This window comes from Ammospiza caudacuta, chromosome 15 (genome assembly GCF_027887145.1).
Source record: "Ammospiza caudacuta isolate bAmmCau1 chromosome 15, bAmmCau1.pri, whole genome shotgun sequence".
Taxonomy (NCBI): domain Eukaryota; kingdom Metazoa; phylum Chordata; class Aves; order Passeriformes; family Passerellidae; genus Ammospiza; species Ammospiza caudacuta.
In genome coordinates, this window is record NC_080607.1 from 11,783,624 (window position 1) to 11,804,749 (window position 21,126).

General features: G+C 47.0%; 1 protein-coding gene across 1 annotated transcript; it reads left to right on the forward strand.

Annotated features, from left to right (window-relative positions):
• Positions 1-1,614: 1,614 nt before the first annotated feature.
• Positions 1,615-17,484, forward strand: NCOA5 (nuclear receptor coactivator 5). The gene is made up of 9 exons (XM_058814765.1): positions 1,615-1,788; positions 2,281-2,388; positions 6,319-6,385; positions 9,783-10,160; positions 10,403-10,494; positions 10,614-10,740; positions 12,721-12,920; positions 14,848-15,171; positions 15,585-17,484. The coding sequence occupies exons 1-9, from the start codon at positions 1,626-1,628 to the stop codon at positions 16,238-16,240; spliced, it is 2,115 nt and encodes a 704-aa protein (XP_058670748.1). The 5' UTR covers positions 1,615-1,625; the 3' UTR covers positions 16,241-17,484.
• Positions 17,485-21,126: the final 3,642 nt, after the last annotated feature.

The following is a 21,126-nucleotide window of genomic DNA, read 5'->3' on the forward strand; positions in this document are numbered from 1 at the left end:
GAGAACTTGAGCTGCAGTAGTGGAATAGAAGTCCAGTGCTTTTGTGTAAAAAAAAAAAGGGATTTGGTACTTCTCATGGGGAAGATAAAATTCTGTGTATGTGTGTGGACAAACTTGAGGGGGATTGGGCAGATATGATAGAGGAGATTAATTTTGTTGGATTTTGGTTTGGGTGTTGAGTTTTCTTTTCCTCATCCCAGTTCGGGCAGCTAATTTTAAACAGTTGATTAGACAGGGAAGTGTTCTCTGCCCCCCATCTCTGTAGGGTTTCCTAAAAAGGGGCAGGAGTGACACAAATGTGAAGTTGATTGATCTTTAAAGGATAAATAAATAAATTTTATGTCTAAAATCTGGAGTAGATGTATTTTTCATGCCAGTTAAGTGTTGCAAAAGTATTCATATAGAGTCATCTTATCTATTTTGACATTTGATTTATTTATTTAGAGATTACTTTTAAATTGCATTTACTCCAGCGTACTGTTAGGGAGTATCTTGCTTGTAGGCATTGCATGATTAAAAAGAGAAGTTTCTGTTGATACACTTAATTTCATCATCTTTCTTTTTCCAAGCTTCTTGCATGTTACAAACAGAAAATCCCATCCTGCGTTCCTGTAGGTGAATGTTTAGGAAGTAGAACAACTTTATTAAATAATTTTCAAACTTCTAAGTTCACCTTGAAAGTTTCAGTGTTATTAATTTCTTTGAGCTTTATCTGATGGTGAATTTTAAACCAGAAAGTCTGAGTACTGGGGATGGTGTTTTTTGTTATATGGCAGAGTTTGTTATGTTATTATTTTTTTGCTGGGGTGGTTTTTATGATTTGTTTGGGTGAGTTTGTGCCGTGAATGTTGCTGACTGCTCCAGCTGTGTGCAGGGGTGTGGGCTAAGGGAATGTGCTTTTTCTGCATGGGGGAGGTGAGGAAGGTGCAGCATTTACCTGGGGGTGGTAAATTCCCAGCTCTGGACCCGCCTGCTGTGGGAGCTGACATCTCCATGGGGACAAGGCTGTGCTGTCTAACAGAGGTGCAGACAGGGACCTGGGCTTTCTGCGATTGGAAAGCTGAGATTTCACATGTAGTGAAGTGACCCAGATGTGGTCACTTAGGAGTGTTTCAGCACTATTTCCTGACGCCTCATTCCAAGCCCTACTGGAATATTTGGGTGCTGTTATGCAATGTTGCAATGAGTGTTTCATTTCAGCTTATTAAAATATTGCATAAATTTCAATATTTCTTATCAGTGGATTGAAGAACTAGATGTGACAACAGTGGGCATGTTGAAAAGCTTAAAGTTAAGGAGTTTTAGTGGAAAATTAGTTTTATTTGTATCTTAGTTTGGAGTCAAACCATTAAAACCTATCTGCAAAATAATTAGGTTTGCTACCTTTCAGTATTTCAGAAAAGCTCAACCAGACTGCTGCAGTGAGTGTTTTTGCCTGACCTCTGTGTCCCTCATATTAAGATTTCTCTGGAGTGAAGTTTGCGTCAAGCAGACCCAGTTGGCTTCTAGTCTGCAAAGCTGTTAAGTTTAATCTTGTTCCAGTTTAATTTTAATGTCATGGATTGAAATTATATGCATGGCCATTTTTTTTTTTTGTGAAGAGTTGGATTTGGAACGAAAGCAAAATGGCTCGAGGACGCAAGAGCAATAGCATCAAACAGAGCGACTTCACTAACAGCACCAATCCTCAGGATTTAGAGAGAAGACTTTTTGTCGGCAATTTGCCCACAGACCACATGACTCGTGAAGAAATGGAAGAGATATTTTCAAAATATGGCAAAATCAGGGGTTAGTATATTATCTTATGCCTTTTTGTGGCAGGGATTTCAGGGAGAAATATTGCTTCATGCTTGTCAAATGCTATTTGGTGATGATGAGAGGAGTGACCAATGTTGTTCCTAAATAGTGACCTTTTAATCATAATTTTCTCTGCCTGCATTTGGTCTGGAAAAGCGATTCCCTCAGTACAGCTCAAACATAATGCAAATATATCAGCTATGCTTTAGCTTTTAGGGTCGCAGTGCGATGTCACAATACTCTTTCATAGCCTCTTAATCAAATCTTGGTCACTTCACGGGCTGTATTTTGGTCACTGCCTTGTCAGAAGGAACTTGATCAGAGTCTTTGAGCTCTGCACTTTGATCCTGGTGGGTTAGATTTTCCCAGGAAGCTTGCAGAGTGGTTTCTGGGTAGAGTGCAGCTGGTGGGGTTAGCGGTGTGTGTGTGGGTCAGCTCTGTGCGTGGTTGTAACCGGTCTTGCCCTGCTGTTAACTCTTGCAGCCCTCAGCATGTACCATGGCTATGGGTTCGTGCAGTATGACCGTCTAGAAGATGTCCAGGCCGCTCTGGACGGTGAGAAGGGTCGCCTTTATAAAGGGTATAGATTAGGTAAGGAACCTGCTCCTCACTCTCCTGACCCCAGCATGCGTTCCGGAGAAAGGGTGCTGTTGTTTTAAAGCCCTCCTCAAAGGTCACAGTGGGACACTTGTCTGGCCTTAGTCTCAATCAATTTAAACAGAATTTATTCGCCTCCTGAGTTCCTGCTGTGTGCTTCACCTTGCTGCCTGGGTCTTACCCTAAATTTTTATGTGTTAGTGTTTGGAAAGCTCCGTTAGCCTTAAGAACAGAGAAGAAACTGTGCAGCAAGTGATCATTGAAACGTCCAGCACTGAGTTTAATAACATTTGTAAACCAAAACTGGGCTTCATCTTGACATGCTCAAAGGAATTGGTCACAGTGCTTAGTGGCTGGTTGGCTAAGTAAACTTAGCTGGAATTTTTGCACAAGTGGAGCCAGCCTTTAAGCAGTGCTATAAATACTGAGTGCTTTAAAAAGGATATTTTCATAAAGATGAGGATAATTCTGCTAAGTGTGCTGGGAGCAGACTTAAATGGACATGAATGGTTAGAAATCCACGAGTAATCTTTTAAATGCAAGGCAAAAATTACTTTCAAAGTAAGCCTATGACAATTTGAAGAAAAACAGTGTGACTTAAAAAAGAATGACAGGAGGAATAAATAGTAACCTGTGGGAAGGTGTATGTGCAGTAACAAATAGGAGCCTGAAGATGGAAATGAAGGCAAATAGACAAGAAGGGTTGAAGGATTCGAGAAGAAATTATGTCCAGCATTATCCAAGTGTAGAGACTTAAATAGGAACAACTTTGGCTGTTTTAGAAGCTAAGGGTAACTAACTGGCAATGATAAAATTTTTAACTGAGAAGACCAGTTAATGTTTCTGCTGTCCATTTTTGAAGAGGCAGGAGATTTGTTTAATGTAATTTCCATTTCAGTTGCAAAACCAAAAAGGTAAAACTGCAGCTACCAAATCTAGAGCTCTCAAAAGAATTAACGTCAGTGAGGCTCGGTGAACTACTGACCTGCCTAGTCTGTTACTGGTGTTTTTCCACAAGCCTTGGAAAACTAGGGAGTTTCCAGGGAGCTGCTAGAGTGTTGCAGGTGAGCCAGTAGGCAGGGAAAATGGAATGAGCCTGGCGTCAGAGCCTGGGAGCAAAGGGATTCTTTCACCTGACACTGATGAGAAGGCAATTGATTAATGTCCATCAAAATAAATCCTGTCTTAGTTACTCTTAAGGTACTGCAAGCTCTAGGGCTGGAAGCAGCAGTGTTAATGTACAGATTGCTGTAAGGTGTTTGACTTGATAAGAAAGGAGAACGGTTAAAAACAACAGAGTTAAATGGATTTCAAGTGGATCTAGAATGGAATAGTTGTAACATGATGGAATTTCTCAGTGCTTTGAGTGGTGGTCTAGAAAAACTGAGTCTGGCCATACAGGGCTTTTATAAGTGACTTGGAGAGAAAAACGTGTTTTAAAAAAAGGATGAAATAAAGAAGACTGAGTCACTGATGGTGAAAGGACCTGGACTTCCTATCCTGGATGCAGACAGGCCTGAGCTTTAAGTGAAGCTCACAGGGAAGGTCTGCACCCAGCCAGAGTGCTTTGGTTGTCCTTGGCTGTGCAAAACACACGTGTGCAAGTAGGGAAGTTTTGGTACTTGTGGGATTTTGCTGCTGGAAGAGTGCTCAGTTTTGGTATGCCTGGTTCAAAAAGGATAATGCTGAATTGGAAAAGCCTTGAAAAAACCTGACAGAGGTTTAGAATTAAAGAACAAACCCAAGCAAAAATCTCAAGAGAAAGGAGTGATGTGATCTCTGTGTTACAGACAGACCTGGGATCAGGGAGTTTTAGTGTAGTCGGCATAAGTGTGACAGTGCCTTGAATGTGAATAAAGACTTTTCTCTAACAGCAGAGTAATTGGCTTCTGGAGTAATTTATTGGCTCTGTGGTGGTTTCTGTGCTCTGAAGACTTTTAAATTGGAATTGGATGTTTTGCTAAAAGATAAGCACTAGTTCAGTGCCATTGCTGCACTTGAGATAGATGGATTCCAGACACTCCTGTCACCTGTGTTTGTTCAGAAGGTTGCACTGTGTGATTAGTGGCCCTGTCATCTCAAAATCCAACAGGACAGAAGACTTTTTATTTGGGCTTTTTTTTCCCGAAGTTTTGTCAGTGTTCAAATACTTAACTTGTAAATGCTGTTTGCATTAAATAAAATGTTACTAAATGTGTTTGTTTTGCACAAGAGAAAGGATCCCTGTCAAAGTTTTGTTTTTTTTTTTTTTTTTTTTTTCTTCTAGTAAAATATTTTTGTGGAGATCTAAATATTTTTTTTTTTATCTGAAAGAAATGTATGGTACCGAGTGTAAAAATCATAATAGGTTTCTTCAATGGCATCTTAAAACAGAAAATAAAAATAATCTTAAACCAAAGAAAGCAGCTAGTGTCTTGCTTAAAGATAACACTTGACTTTAAGGGGCAAAATTATCAACTAAAAAATGAATGCAAGGAAAACAGTTACTTCAGTTATGCAGTGTGAGTATTAAATACAATCATTAATAACACAGTAAGGTAAAAAGTTTTGGGAGAGTTTAACTCCAGTGTAGCATAATACAAGTGTTTCCACAAATGCACAATAGTGTTTTCATATCTTTAGTAGTAAAACTACTTAGAGAATAAACGTCCTTCAGATGTAGTTTGTAACAGTAGACCCTGCAGCTGTGTTTGATCCTGGGGAGGTGCTTTGGGTTCCTGTGAGTGGTGTTATGCTGCAGTTGTAGTTAAGGTTCAGATTGCACTTGCTTCTCTGCCCCACCTGAGAGGCAACTTGCTGCTTCATTGACATCAAGAACAAAAATTAGACCTGATCCCTTAATAACAGTTTTAATTTTGAAAATAATAAAGGGTAGTTTGGGATGTTACAGAAGATATTAAGACCAAGTCTGCCTAAAGACATCACGGCCTGTTTATATTCTCGTGCAAGAGCTTTGAAAGTGGTTCGTGCAAATAACTCATCAGAAATGATAATTCTTGATAGATTCTGGGGGAGCAGATAGGGCCTAGATTTGGGTTCCTTTCCTTAAAAGGTTCTCAGTGAAATGTCCAAAGGCATGTTGCTGTTTGCTTTTGCCCTCCTCCAGTGCATTATTTCATCTCCAGTCAGCTGTCACTGGAGGCTTTGAGAACAGTGTGGGTCCCTGCCAGTTCTGGGCAACTTCACTTTTGTGGGTTGAGGACAAGCTTCTGTTTCTTCAGCTCTCTTCCTTCTTTGTGTTTCCCTTCATGGTGTTTTTCACAGAGATGCTCAGAAGCCAACCAGTTTTCAAATTTCTGACCTGTTGCCTTAGTCTGCATCACATTAACAATGGTGTTTTGGATGCACCATGTTGACTTCATAAGGAGCCATGTTCCAGGCTCTGGATCTGTGTCTCAGTGGTGGGGGCTGTGCACGTTAACACTGCAGCAGTCTCTTGGAAGGCAGTTGCACGTCCCCTTTGAGAACCCTTGGCTTGTTTCCAGCAAGGGTATCAGCATGCTCCGTTGAACAGGACTGGCTGTGAACTTAAGACTGTGCCGGCCATCATTCCTTTCTCGGAGGTTTTCAGACTCTGCTTTTTCTCCTAGAGTCCATGAGTCGCTTTCTGCTCGCTCATAGACTGCAGAAGAAAGAGGTTCTCTTATGGAAGGAAGAGTCTGGATGTAGGCCTGAACATGCAGGGTTAAAACTTCACCCAAGCTGTCCACCCTATTTTGAAGTCAAAGAAATCCATGAAATTTGCATTATGTTGTACTATCTAAACTTAATAAAAAATTGTCAAAGTGACAATGTCTCTCTGCTGAATGGATTTCCTTGCACCATCTGGATGTTGTTGAGCTTAAGTTGCTTTCATTTGAATTGTGCTGATGATCTTTGTTTTGTTTCATAGCATTGAACAGATGGGTTGATTATTCTTTACAGATATTAATAAAGCAGTGGAAAGAAGAAATATGAATAAGGCTTCATCAAGGTCCAGTCCCACACGAAGGTAAAGTACCTGGAAGCAGTGAGTTATACTAGGAATTCAGGCCTTTGGGGCATGAGCCCAGCGGCCTGTGCTAAATGTCTGTGTCTCTTCCCTACTGCCACCTCCCCAGTCAAACAGTGATGCTCCAGCAGGAAAGTGTCTGCTCCACCTCTGAGAACCCTTTAGGCTTGGGCATCTTGGGAGGCACGAGGGAAACCTTGTGTCTGCTGCCAGTACTGCAGCCCAGCATTCAGTTTTGCAGCACAGGCTGTAAGAAACTTGAGTGGAAGAATACACTTGATGTTTGCTCCTGCCTCCAAGGATCAGAGAAGCCAAGACATATCTAGAGAATGCCAAGGGGCTGCAGCATTCCTATTGCAGAGGATCTTGGGATCTTGCCTCTTCTGATGTTGAAAGCTTCCAATGCTGCCGTGAGACTGGAAAAGAGCGCTTGAGCTAAACACAAGACAGAACAAATATCTCTTGCACGGTCGTGTCTGCCCATTTGGTTGTGTTATCAGAGCCTGGAGCCAGCCCCCCCTGCAGTCACCATTGTACTCTCCAGCTTCTCCTGGCAGCCCACCCTGCAGTGGGCACAGCACGTTCACCTCTTCCACCTCCTCTGAGTAGGCAGCCACAGGCAAGGGGAAAAGATATGGATTGGCCTGTCACAGGAAGACAGCTTCAGTTTCCTTTCCACAGCATCGCTAGGAATGACACAAAGGCACATTGCAGAGTTGTTTGGTACAGGGTACCCACCCTGTGTGCCTCTGCTGTAAAGCTTTCCATGAAAAAGCACGGTGCTTGTTGAACTTGAAGGTAATCGAGGTGCCACATCTAGTGTGCTTTACTAGCTTGAACTGTTACATTACCAACAATGAGGGAAAAGTGCAACTAGCAAGGCATCTACACCAAAAAAAAAAAAAAGGCAGAGAATGAGTAGCCGCAATTCTTGGCTCCATCTAGGATTTTTATGCACTGCACTTAACCCTACACAGGGCCAAATGTGCTTGCAGAGACCAGCATGTGCGCATCAGGCCCAAGAAGTGCTGGGATTCCTGTGGCAGATGCAGCAAGTCTTGGGCCTGGGGTGTGCTTGGTGCTGGTGGGAGGACCCTGGGGTATGTGAGCAGCAGGCACTGATGGCACATCCTTGGCCTCAGTGCCACCAATGCTGCAGCACTGCAGGGGAAAGGGGCAGGTGTCTGTACCATGAGCATTGATCCTTGGACTGCACTGCAGAGGGACAAGCACAAGCACTGATGCCATGGCCATTGCAAACTATGTCATCCTGCATGTGTGCAAGAGCAGGTGCCTGTGCTGCAGTACTAAGGAGCACTGGACGTGACTGGAGAGCAGCCAGAGCTTTTGGTGCCACTGTGACGTGCACTGGATTTCAGCTGGCACTGCATACACCATGGCCATCACATGTGGTTAGCACCAGGTCCTAAGAGCACTGGGCATGCACAGGTGGCACTGGGGTCACAGTCACAAGTTCTGGGCATGGCTGTGATCAGTGAACTGTGAACCACACTGTGGCCTGGGAGCAGCAGCTCTCACTGCCAGTGCTGCAGAGCCCCACGCTGCACCACACAGCGGTGCTGGGCCAGCAGGGCCGAGTCCCAAACAGATGCAGGCAGTGGTGCTGATGCTGCAGGAGCCAGACCCTGGTGACTGAGGTGTGGAAGCTGTGCCTTGGTGCTGCTGTCTCCCTCGAGCAGGGCAGCCATGCGGGCACAAGAGCTGAGGGTTCCTGTGCCACATCTCTACTTCTGTCGCAGCTGTGCGTTGTTCATTCCGGATCTATTTGTCTCTGCAGATAATAAATGTGGCCTGTTCTGGTCACCCCCACTCCAGCTGGAATAAATGTCATATGCCAAACAATTCCCCTGCATCTGGTTGTTTTGCTAAATGGTCTCACAGCTATGGAAAGATCAGTTATACTCAGTATCCATTAAAGCAGGTCAGAAGTTTCCCCTGAGCTTCCACCATCATTCATTGTAGGTTTTGCGGGAAGGGGGCTATGATGTGTCTCTCACAGGATATGGTTTCAGTGTAGATCACAAACAAAAAGTGGATTTATCTGTCCAAGAAGCTGAAGGAGTTTACACCTGGCTGTCTGCAAATTCATTATGTCACTTAGAGGAGGAGGCTATGTGTTCTCTTGGTGGCATCTCTAATTTTCCCAAAATCTGCTTTGCATCTGACATGCAAACAGAGAATGCCAGCACTCTTATGTGTTCCCAGCACAGCTGGGTGTCTGACACCAAAATCCATGCACAGTCTGCTCTTCCATCTCATTCCTGTCACTCTGCCTGACACCAAGCTTGGCTCATCTGACTCGTTCTCTCCAGGTGATCTCTATGTGACTGCACTGCAGTGAATACAGACGTAGGTTCTGCTTATCTTTCATAAACTAGATTAGGCTGTTTGAGGACTGTAAAAGTCATGTCAAGTATGGGAAATAAAAAGATTCAAAAGCTGGGGTTTTTTTCCGATGGTTGTTACTATTTTGGGGAAAAAGCAGTCTGAACACATCAAGCTCCGTAGTTTCTCTGCAAGATTTTTTTTAATGCTTTGATTTGACTACAGTGAAGTTATAGCCTTCTCTGGAAATCAGAATACAACCTGGAAAAATCCTACTGCTTTGGGAAAAGATGAAGACTGGAACATTATTCTTCCTTGCCTCTGAAGACTGCAATATAAAGTCTGAATGAGATGGATCATTCAGATCCAACAGAGAAGCTATTTGTTGCCACTGAGGATACAGTGCTGGTTGGGTTTAGTACCCTCTTAACGAGTGCATTATAAACATAAGGCTGGCCTTCTACAGAAACTATCCCTCAAATACAGGAGAAGGCCATAGCTGTCTTTGCTTTCTGTCAGCAGCACAAACCCAACTGCAACAGGGAACCTGCAATGTCTTTCCTCACAAGCTGCTCCTTTTTTAATCATGTGCCAATAACGTTACTTCAAGTGTTCTGCTGTCATTGATGAGCAAATTTAATGGATCCCTTCAACGCTCCTGGCTATTGCATATATGTGGGTGTTAGCCTGCATCACCTTAAATTCTCAAAGAATTTGCCAAACATGATTGATAGATCATCTGTGGCTGATGTTGGAGGTCAGAGGCCTTAAAATGGTGGTTTCTGAAGTGCCTGTTCACTTCATCCACAGGTGCTCTACACTTAGTGCTCCATTAAGGAGCTTTCTGGGTCTTGTTTGGCCATGCTGAATATTAAAATTAAGAGCCTTCTCCAGACTGCTTCAAAAATATGACTTTTGGTCAATGTTGTGGGGTGAGAGGGAGGATTCAGCTGCTGTGAAAGGTGACTTTGGCACCTCAGGTAAGAGATGTAAGGGTAGCTGTTCTCCTGTTGTTAGCAGGCTAATGGAATTTCCCTGGTGTTTTCCTCAGAGAGCAGTATGCCTACGGGGATGGCCGAGATGCCAGGCGTGACCGCTCCCCTCTGCGGGGGAGCCCACGGAGAGACCCCAGGGATGGCAGGGATGGCAGGAACGGACGAGATGCCAGAGACGCCCGAGACATGCGAGGCAGAGACATGCGTGATGCCAGGGACCACAGGGACCCACGGGACCTGCGAGACCCACGGGACCTGCGAGACCCACGGGACTTGAGGGATCCGAGGGACTTGAGGGACCCACGTGATGTTAGAGATCTTCGTGACCCACGGGAGCCGCTGTATGATCGATACAGGGATCCACGGGATATGAGAAATGCACGAGATATGAGGGATCCACGGGATATGAGAGACCCGAGGGACCCTCTGTACAGGTAAACTCTCCAAGATCCTATTTGCCAGAGTAATATTTTAATGGCATTTCTGACACAATTGTTTGAGTGGTGTCAGGAAATCACCCTTGGCTGGGGACAGTTGGGTGCTGCTCTGTGTCTTGTCAGGAGCAGATGAGTACCTCAGAAATTAAACCTGGGGGAGGTCTGGGTGTGAAGCTTTGCCCAAAGTCACTGCCTGAGATAGTGCTGCAGGAAACCATTGCTGCTTCTGAATGTTGCAGACGAGACGAATCTTACGACCGTTACCTGCGCCTTGACGACTACTACCGGCGCAAGGACGACTCCTACTACGACCGCTACAAGGAGCCAGAGGGTGAGTACCTGCACCACTTCAAAGGGAGGGTGCCATGGTGCCACAGTGCCATGGTTGTGGTGCTCTGTGCCCCTCTGAGCGGGTCTGAAGGGTGGCACTCGTTCTGTGGCTCGTTTCAGACCGCCTGAAGCGCGAGGAGCGGCGCCGGGAGGAGCTGTACCGTCAGTACTATGAGGAAATCAAGAGACGGTTTGATGCGGAGAGACCCGTGGATTGTTCCGTGATAGTGGTGAATAAACAGACAAAGTAAGAAAATAGTTATAATCAGTTTTATCATTGCATGGTAGAAGAGAATGGATTTAAACTTAGTCCTGCCCTGAGGCTGTTTATCTTACTGGCTGCTCTTGAGGAGCGTGGGTTTAGAGCTGCTGGGAAGCTACAGCTCCCGTTTTTCTTCTGGGAATATATGTTGATGAGATGAGGAAATGTATCTTGTGCTTTGCTTGTATTTCCCCCTTGTAATCTGTTGCTATACCTTCTCCTGATACTTTTATACCTACTCTCCATAGAAGCCTACTATTTCAACAGGTTGTAGGGGCTTGTACTTGCTTTCATGGGTAGCATGATATAGAACTTAGGAATATGTGCCAACCAGTGACAGTACAGAGCAGGGGTCAGGGTGGATTGGGGGTGTTAGTTCAGAGCTCCTGCTGGATTGGTTCCTAGGGCAGATACCAGTCATTGCCATTAGTCCAATGTGCAAGAAATACAAAATCACTGCTGAAGGCAGTCAGGGACAGTATCAAAAGCCAGGTGTAAGTAGTAACCAGGGTGATCTCCTATGGCTGGCTGAGCACTGACTGAATTCACACGGCAGGCACTCTGTTGGAAACAGGAGGTACACCTGGCACAGTAGTGGAGGGTTTTAACAATGTCACTAGTCTGATATCTGTATCTTTACAATTAAATATATTAAAGAATAGTAAATATGTAAATAAATCACAGATCTGACTTGTACTCTGAGGAAAATGTTTGTTGGGGAAAAGTTAAAGCTCTGTCTCCTTTACCCTTCAGAGAAAAGATCAAGAGTTGCTTTTCTTTAACTTTGCTGTACATGTGGGGCAGAAAGAGACAGCTGGAGCTTGCCTCATCTGCTGGTAGAAAATGGAGCAGGAAATGGAAACAGGAGAAGCAGTGAAACTAGAAATAAACTTCTGGTGGAGTTGATTACCTATTGGAACAAATCTTGAGAGGAAATTTTAGATCCTTTATTCCCTGGTGGCTAAAATTATTTGGAAGATATTCTAATAGACCACAAGTTATTCTACTTGACCCAAGAATATTTTTTTGTGCCAAAGGATCAGCTTAGTATCCCAAGAATCATTTTGGTCTGTAACAGCTACAAACCTTAAGAGCTGGAGCCTGTTTATAAATCTTGTACTGATGCACTGATGTCACCTGCTATGGACCTGTTGAAAGGTGACTCCTGAATGCCTTAGATACAATCATGTGACTTCAGAGCTCTTAAAAAGATGGTTGAAGGGGAGACTGTTTTAATCACCATTACAGACTTCACCTCCAAAGACAATAAAATTACCCTCTTTCTTGAGGTGTAGGTGCACACAGACTGAATTTGTCAGACTTCTGTGCAGTCAGTATTGCAGGTTTGGTTCTAAGTATAGTAATCTTAAAAATAAAACCCTTGGCAATTCAAGCTCAACCTTGTCAGCTGTGTTTTGTGCTTGGATGGGGAAGTCTGTAGGACAGGGTATACAGAAGCAGTGGATCCAGAGATACTGTTTTGGCAGTGGGTTAGAGCAGAAAGCAGCTAGTAGAAAAGAGCAGGCCAGTAAGGAATGAGGCACGTGTGAACAGTTGAGATACTGAACAGAGCAGCAGTAAATGAGTTCTGTACGTTGGCTCCTCTGCTCTGTACCCCTTGGACCTCTGCTGGCGGAAATTCCTTCCCCTAATGAATTCAGTTGAAACACATTTATGTGTAAACAAATTTGTAATAGTGGAAATCCCTTTGCAAACACTCTGTTTCTCAGCTCAGCTAAGGCTTGATTTGTAATTTATTTTGGTTGAACTGAAATGACTGATTCAGATCAGAATAAGGGCTTTTATATTGCCATAATGGGATTGCTTTAGTACTGTCCTGGTAAACGTCATGAAGCTGGGCAAGTAATCAGAAAAGCGAATCTGGGATGGTGGAGAGGGTGCAGTGCCAAGGTTTCTGTTGTGTGTGTGACTGATTTGTTAAACTGCTGCTTTGCTTTGTGGCAGGGAGTACGCAGAGTCCGTGGGGCGGAAGGTGCGGGACCTGGGCATGGTGGTGGACCTGATCTTCCTTAACACAGAGATGTCACTGACACAAGCCCTGGATGATGTGAGCAGGGGAGGGTCTCCTTTCGCCATTGTCATCACCCAGCAGCATCAAGTTCACCGTTCTTGCACTGTTAACATCATGTTTGGCACCCCACAAGGTACTAAGGTCTCAGTTGGCTGGGAATTGTGTGGTCACTCTGAACTTTTCTTTCAGGCAGAACCACACAGAACAAAGTTCATCTTTGATGTCACATAAGGAGTTATAAATTACTTGGCACCATGTCATAAGTGTGAATATCATTATTTAAAAGCTTCTGTAATACTCTGCTTGCCCCTTGTCAAAAGGAATGTCTAATTCCTGCCAAGAGGGAATCTCATCTGTGTTCTTGGCTCCTAACACTGCCAGCCTTTGCAGTGTTAGGGCAAGTCATGGACCCCAGAGCTGCACTGCTCTGGGACATCTCTGAGTAATACTAGCCCAACCTCACTCTACCACTTGTTGTTCTCAGCAAGAGCGTGTTGGGAATGTGCCAAATTAAAGGAGAGATTTTAAAATCAAATGTGATTTAATAAGGATTTGGTAATGGTAGAGATTTGATAATGAAACTGGAAAGAGTTATGAAAAGATAGATCTACAAAATGTTTGGGTATACAGGCTCCACCTTCTTAGCACCTTTACACTTGTCACATCACTTTCCATCACAAGGTGTGACTTGGTTGTTGCATGAGGGTGGGTGTAAGTACTAAAAATGCCTCGTCAAAATATGACTGGGGAAAGGAGCTGTTGCTCTGATCATAGCAACATGTAATGTTCATGTAATCTAACAACACAGGTGACTGGTTTGACCACTGAGCTTTCAAAGGTTATTTCTCCCTTACTGTGTTCCCAAGTAGTGTTCTGTGAGTTCATGTGGGAGAGGAAACCTCTGAGTGCACAGTCAGTTGTTGGTGTGTGCTCACTGGCTGGAGAAGCCCAGTTTCTTTTAACATCAGATGCAGATGTGATAGGAGAGCTCCCTCATTTCCTGCAGACACACAGCTCACACACACTGTCACTGAGCTTTCCACTACCCTTGGTTTTAATTCTCAACTTCTTTGGTTTAGCACCTGTTAAATCTTTGGCAGGAGGCCAAAGCTTCTTTTCTTCTCTGGATCTGCTGGTTTATCAGATGTGATGGGAACCCCAGTCATTAGCTCATCCACAGCTCATTCCAGAGATTAGATATGGTCACTTCAACTGCTCCTGGCCACCTTTGCATGCATGTTTGTTTCAGGGAACTCTTTCACAGTTTGTGCAAAGCCTAATGTTCAAATAAACCCAAGTTTCTGTTAGGAGGAAAAGGCTTGCAGGATTTGATGTTCTGCAGGTGTTAAAAGGACCCTGGCCAGACTTTTGGGCACTTTTGGGAGGGTAAAGGCTCTTTTGATCTCCCGATTTAAATCTGTGTTCAGGTGACTGTTTATGTGTGTGCTTTGGGAGTTGGAAATAATGACCTCAAAATCCACCAATGAAATTGCCTATTACTCATTTTATTACAGAAGAATTTGATTGCTGCTTGTTGCCTCAAAAGTGGTGAATGTGAGGAGCCATGTAACACTGAGCCAGTGCTGCTCCCTCCCCAGCTGCATGTGCACATGAGATGTTAAGGCACTGGCAGCACAGAAACAAACATATTCCCATGGCTGTCCTCCTCTGGGAAGCACACAGCCTTCAGAGGGCAAGCTTTGGATCTGTCCCAGGGTTTAGCAGTAAAATGACTGGGACCATCTCATCTTGGAGAACTGAGGATTTATGTGAGAGGTAGAGGGAGCTGCTTTCCTTTTAACTGGTGAGAGATAAGAAAGACATTTCTGGGCTGTGCCCTCAGCTGTGGAAGGAAAGGCTGGCCTTGCTGGCTGATAGCCGTGGGCCTTCTGTTGGCTTTGAAAATGTAATTGTTCCTGTGTGCCTGGGAAGTTCCCAAGTCTGCACTCACACTCCCTGAGTGGTGCCTGCTGCTGACTGGGCTGTGCTGGCAGACAGGAGGAACAGCACCTCCATTGGGGTTACTTTGGGTCACTCAGAGCATTTCTCCCTTTGTGCAGAGCACCGCAACATGCCCCAGGCTGATGCCATGGTGCTGGTGGCAAGGAATTACGAGCGCTACAAGACGGAGTCCCGGGAGAAGGAGCGGGAGGAGATCGCCCGGCAGGCTGCCAAGATGGCAGATGAAGCCATTCTGCAGGAGAGGGAGCGCCCACCCCCCATGGAGGAGGGTGTCAGAGGAGGTCACTCTCCCAGGATCCAGACTCTCCTGAACCTGCTGGCAGACAATCGCTATGTGACTGCTGAGGAGATAGATAAAGTCATTGATTACCTGAGAGACCGGAAGGAACGCTTGCTGCGGGGCAGCACTGAACCTCTGCAGGGTAAGTCCCACAGCTCCAGACAGACTTTACTGGGTGGTTTGTGGTCCTCAGGGCTGGGACAGGAAAAGAGTCCTGGGACTGCAGAGGAATTTGGGAGCATAATGTCCTCATGTAGTACCTGATTTTATTGAGATGGATGTGTTGTTGCATGCCATGAGACAATTCAGAGTATTCATGTGGAAGATCTTTTATGCTGGATTCTCTTAAGGCAACAGCAGGACTGCCATAACTGGTTGAGCTGCTACGCTCAGTTCTCTAGAGTGGTTTGGGTTCCCAGAGCTGTGCAGCTGTGATCTGAGGGTGGATGTTCACTGATGCCATGTCTTTGGTAGCTGTTTCATTAGTTTTCTTTAGGTATCGTGTCCCTTCAAGGGCATTTGCAGAGCTTTAACCACCTTTCCTTTCTTTCCCAGCACCCATGTCAAGACAACCTTTGGGGCCACCTTCAGGATCATCACTGGGTAGTCAGTCCAACCTTCCAAGTTCTCAGGCTCATCAGAGTTCACAGCCTCTGGTCTCTACTCCTTCTGTTCCAGTGTCCTCTTCTACTCCTCAGCAGGAGCTTCAAGCAAAAATCCTCAGTCTCTTCAACAGCGGGGCGGCGGCGGCGGCAGCTGCTGTGGCCAACAGCGGCCCTGCGGCCTCCGCAGGCTCTTCGGCCAGCACTCCCAACCAGAACTTTGCTAACCTGCCGGGCGGGCAGCCCCGGCCAGCACAGATGAATGCTGGAAATTTAAACCAGGCTCAGCAGAGATTGCAGACTCCAAACACGCAGATTCCTGCTCTCCCGGGCCCTTCGAGAAACGCAGGTCCGAGGCCCGGAGCTCCTCCACAACCACAGCCGCTCTATGGTCAGCACCAAACGCGCCTCCCTGCGCCTGGCAGTGTGCCCGCCCAAAGGCCGGTGTCTTCTGGTATCAACTTTGACAACCCCAGTGTACAGAAAGCCTTGGACACCCTTATCCAGAGTGGTCCTGCACTCTCCCACCTTGTGAGCCAAACCGTGGCCCAGGGGCGAGCGGGGTCCTCAGCCCAGCAACCGATGGGTGCCTACCAGCGACACTATTAGAGCTGAGCTGTTGGACCCATTCCCCTTCCCTTTGCCATTCCATACTTATGGCTGTTAAAGAATTCTCCCATCCTTGCCCGGGGACAGATGCCCTGGACATGCATGTCCTCTCCACTCTGGCGAGAGCATACCCCCTGCAGCATTGCTGCCAACGGTTGCTGGCGCTGCCCTCCCTCTCCTTGGTCTGGTTAGCAATGTTTGGAGCAGAATGCTCAGTTTTCTCCAAGGCACAAGTGCTGAACTGTGTTGGATCATTGGTTGTCTTGTCCCATCCCAGAAGCTGACGCAGCTTCAGTCCCGCTGCATTTTCCTTACTCCCAGCACCTGGTGCACCTTCCCATGGAGGTGCAGTCTGGGCTCACTGATTGGTCTCAGTGTAGTTTTGGATCATCAGTTTTGATGACTTAGGGGACTGAACAGAGCAGCAAACTGACGGGCCTTGGACACCCACCAGTGTGGAATGGGCACTATTTTTCTTTGGATTTCTTTTTTTTTTCTTTTTTTTTTTTTTTTTCCTTTTAATAGCATATAAGCCATTTGGAAAGTCCAGTGATAGTGCTGGCAGCCAAAATCATGAAGCACATGCCTGACCACTGCTCAGTAACCAGGACTGTGCAGTCTGTCTGCAGCTGCCTGCCCTATCCAGGCAGAGAGGCCGGTGTTCCTGACCACTCAGAGACTGGCAGCTGTGGGCTGAGCACACATCTGCAACACAAGAACTTCCAGCCAAGGCAGAGATTTCAAACGGTCTGTCAGTTTTCCTACCATGAGTAATCAGTGTTAAGATCAACCTGGTAAATTTGGTGTGTAAATTTCCTTTTCTTACAGTCTTTGGCACCGTTGTTAGTGTAGCTTAGCTGCAGCCACACTGATGTGCTGCTGGCTCTCCCTGGGAATACCTGTCACCAGGTATTGGGGGCAGTGCTGCTCTATCAGACCTCTTGCTGTTGATGGATGTTTGATCCATCTGAGGAGGAGAGGTTAATACCATAATTTTAAAGATGTTAATACCATAATTTTAAACGTTTTCTCAACACTTTGGTAGCTGCAGTGGACACTGGAGTGGTATCAGGCAGTGATTCCTCACCGTGTTTTTACTGGGAACATATTTGGATACCAGAACACAAAACATCACTTAGCTGTGTGGTCCTTCCTGTCATGGCCTTCTTGGAGTCTGTGGGCTTCCTGCAGGGAACTGTGAGATACTAAGAAAGCAGTGGGTTGAAGCAGAGGATTTTCTTTGTCCCAGGTGGTTTGTGTTGTAGCATTTCTTTTATCTCTGTGCTGTTAACAAGAGGACATTACTTTCTAATAAAAGTCAGAAAAGTTTCTTGTTGCATTTTTTGACACTTGAGTACTCTCAGAATACATCCTTTCACTGTGTTTGCTGTTACTCTCCTCTCCTGGAGAAGCTGTGCTGGGAGCTTCACACTGAATGCTGAGCAGAATGTGTGTGGACCTCACAGGTCCTGACTCTTGCACAGCACTGGGGTGGCCTCAGGAAGGTGTAGTGTGGCACAGCCAGTGTGAGGAGTCTAAAACCTCTCTGGTGACAGGTGGTGGGAGGGACAGGTCCAGGTCAGTGCCACAAGCCAGCGTGAGGTCAGGGCTGCAAGTCCCTGTGCCTTCAGCACTGGTGTCCCGTGGCTTTGTGCTACATCACCCCACAGGCTGAGTCTGGATAGCAGTGTCTGGCTGCTGTCTCTCCTCCTGTTAGATCCCTTTCTCCACCTCTACAATCCTGCAGCCAGGTAGAGCACTTTTGGTGGGGTGACCAGAAATCTTTCTGAGGAGAAATGTGGGAACTGCATCCCTTTGGAGAGGCTGTTCCTCTCCTTGTGCTTTGCTTCCTCTGCAATCTGCACCCTGTCTGGGCTTGCTCCATGTTATGGAAATGGTGCAAAATAGCTGTGGAGACCTGGAAGCAAGTGAAAAGTCCCCGTGCAAGTAGTGAAGGGTGTAATAAAATCATTTATTGCATTTTGTGCAGACAGGAGTCTAGAAAAATGAATACAGGTAAAGCAGTAAAGCAGTAACAGGGAGCATTCAACAGCTGAGGAGCCACTCCTCCATGAACACCTGCACAGAGAACACAGGGTCTGCACCGAGGCGGCCTAATGCACAACACTGAAACACACACAGAAATTAAATGCAAGCCTATTGGGGTTTTTTTTTTTGGTTTGCAACCTGTTTTATTTACAAGGTTTTAAACTTAATTGCATTGCTCTGCACACAGATTCTCTAAAACACAAAGCATTCTAGGTCACTACATGTCTATTGAAATATTGCACTCGAATAAAAGTCACTTGAATGGACAGAGAACATCTAGCTACAGTGATTAAAAGAGTATTGAATGAACCGACTTTGTGATAACATTCATAACAAATATATTGCACATGTAGCACAGAAAGTGTTGTAACCAGCAGATCTCAGACCTTTCGGTCTTTCTGCTAGTTTTTAGTCCTGCTACACAGAGGAGGGTCTTGACTCTTCTAGTGCAACTCTTGCCCTTGTGCAGTCTCTTGTCCTTCTCGTCCAGCCACGGACCAGCATCTGCCCAGGCTGGATGCTGCCTGTGCCTCCTGTCCCTGCTGCCCTGAGGCTTGCTGCCTGTGTTGTGTGGTAGCCACAGCAACCTGAGCTGCCCTCCACAGTGACCTGAGCTGCCCACTGCCACTCAGGGGCCAGGACTGCTCGGCCCTCTTGCAGCAGGGACTGGAGCACTGCCACCAGCGCTGAGTGCTGGCCGAGCACTCCCTGCCATGTGTGGCCGCGCTCCAGCCCACCCTCCCGTGGGTTGTGCTGCTCAGTGCTGCTCCTGCAGCAGCCTGCCTGTAAAACAAACTGGGGGGTCAAGACCTTCCTGTCAGGAACAAAAACCGGACCGTGTCTGCGCATGTGCCAAGGAGGAACTTGCATGTGTACCAGAGGAGGACACTGTCTTCACCACGGTGGAGCGGCAGAAGGGTGCTCCATGGGGAAACTGAACACTCACAGAGGCCAAACGTGCAGGGCTGGGTTTGTAAACTAACATGCAGTGCTGTCTGCTAAAACTGGCCCTCTCCAGCCGACAGCAAGGGGACACGCTGTGGAAACCAGCTCCTTGTCTTGCCACAGCCAAACTGCATGGCAGGGGTGTGGGAGCAGCCTGACTTTGTCCAGAGCTGTGCCCCTGCTCTTGCTGAAGGATGGGGAAGGAGAATGCCTTTTTTCAGCAGTAGTGATGGAAAGGAATGGCCTTCCTGCTCCCTGGGGGAGCCGGGACCATGGCTTTGCCGTCAGGGTGAAGTGATGCTGAGGGGAATGGGATCCACTGGTGATGCTGGGGGATGAAGCAAACCTGTCAGAAGTGTGCCCTGGCTGCTCTCACCACTGCTCTGCAAATATCATTCCTGGCTGCCCTGTACCTGCAGCCAACGGAGGAGCCTCTCACCTGGCGCTGTGAGGTGGCTGCTGTCTGCAGGCTCAGCAGAGGCTGTGCATAACCTGTCCCTGCCCTCTGCCATGTGCCAGGGCAGGAGGGGACCGTGCTCGCTGCCTCAGGCCCAGCAGCACAGGGGGCAGCAGCCAAACTGCAATTAGAGGGCAACTGCAGGGAGTGAGTGGCATCTTGTGAAGAGGCAGAGCAGCTGGCAAGTGCTCGAGGCCCAACAACATGGTGCTAACACATGAGCTGTGTGGGCAGGCTGCTGTGCCTCCCCCGCTGCTGCTGAAGTGCCTCAAATAATTTTGGGAGGCTGGAAACAGCCGGTGAGCTTGTGTGTGGTGGTATAGGGCCAGCTCCAAGGGGCAGAGCAGCTAGACACTGGCAAATGCTGGTTCCCATGGGCTGCCCTTCCCAAAACTTAAAGGAACTTTTCACTTGCAGACCCCTACTGCTCTTCTCACAGCTCCTGGGCTGCTGAGGCAGCAGCAGGACCAGAAAGTGCTACCCTGTGCATCTGCACCACTCATCAGCCCTGAGCTCCTGTGCTGAAGCCAGGTCTCAGCCCAGCCTGACAGTCCCCTTGTAAATGCTGAGCTCCCCATGCCTGTGGGAGCAGCTTCCACAGCAGCGTCTGTGGCACAGACCTGCAGCCACACAGGCCACCAAGCTACCCTGGCAGAAAGTCTGGCTGTGACTGGGACTGCTCCTGGAGAGAAGGGAGGCACTTCGGGAGTGATGGAAATGTAGGAGCAAGGTATGAGCAGGCACAGATGTGCAGCTGGGGCTTGGTTTTGGTCTAGGAGCGTGTCCAAGTAGTATCTTACAACAACAAAAAAAAATCCAACATCAAAAAACCCACTGCTTTCTATCCAAGCATCCCCAAATAGCTTTGGCCTGGACCTGGAGTAGAGGAGCTCTATAGGGAGCAGGGGCTGGAGTGGCCGGTGCAGGGGGGTTTCCTGTTCTCAGGGAGGCAGGAGCCAAGGCTGGCAGGGGGTGGGGTGGGCAGGGAGCTGGGAGCAGTCAGGGCTGCCTGTGCCAGGCAGGAGGCAGCTGCTGCCTGGATGGACACCCGTGGGGATGCTGGAGCAGCACCCGCTCCCCCTGCCCCTGCTCGGGGCACAGCAGCGCTGGGGAGCATCTGGAGGGGCTGAGAGGGCGAGTGCTTCAGCACAGGGGCTCAGCTCTGGCCAGGGACAAAGCGCTGCCCCAGGGCCCAGGCTGGCACAAAGCCGCCAGCGCTGCCGGGAGAGGGCAACTCTTAGTAGGCTGCACTTTGAGTGGAAGCTCAAATCTGCTGTGAAACAAGTTCAGAAAAGTCTGTGACTTCTTTTCCCTGAAAACTCTTAAGAAGCTAAATTGAGAAGAGAATAAACCTGCGACCTGGCCCTTTCCCAGGGGCTGCTGGTGGCCGAGGAAGGCTGCAGCCTCCACCACCACTCTGGAGCGCTCAGTGCGA

What these genes read in the sequence shown, in the direction of transcription:
- NCOA5 (XM_058814765.1), top strand. Translation starts at nt 1,626, where the DNA reads ATGGCTCGAGGACGCAAGAGCAATAGCATCAAACAGAGCGACTTCACT. An exon ending in TTATAAAGGGTATAGATTAG is followed by an intron (nt 2,389 to 6,318) that starts GTAAGGAACCTG and finishes TATTCTTTACAG; the next exon opens with ATATTAATAAAGCAGTGGAA. An exon ending in CCGAGGGACCCTCTGTACAG is followed by an intron (nt 10,161 to 10,402) that starts GTAAACTCTCCA and finishes TGAATGTTGCAG; the next exon opens with ACGAGACGAATCTTACGACC.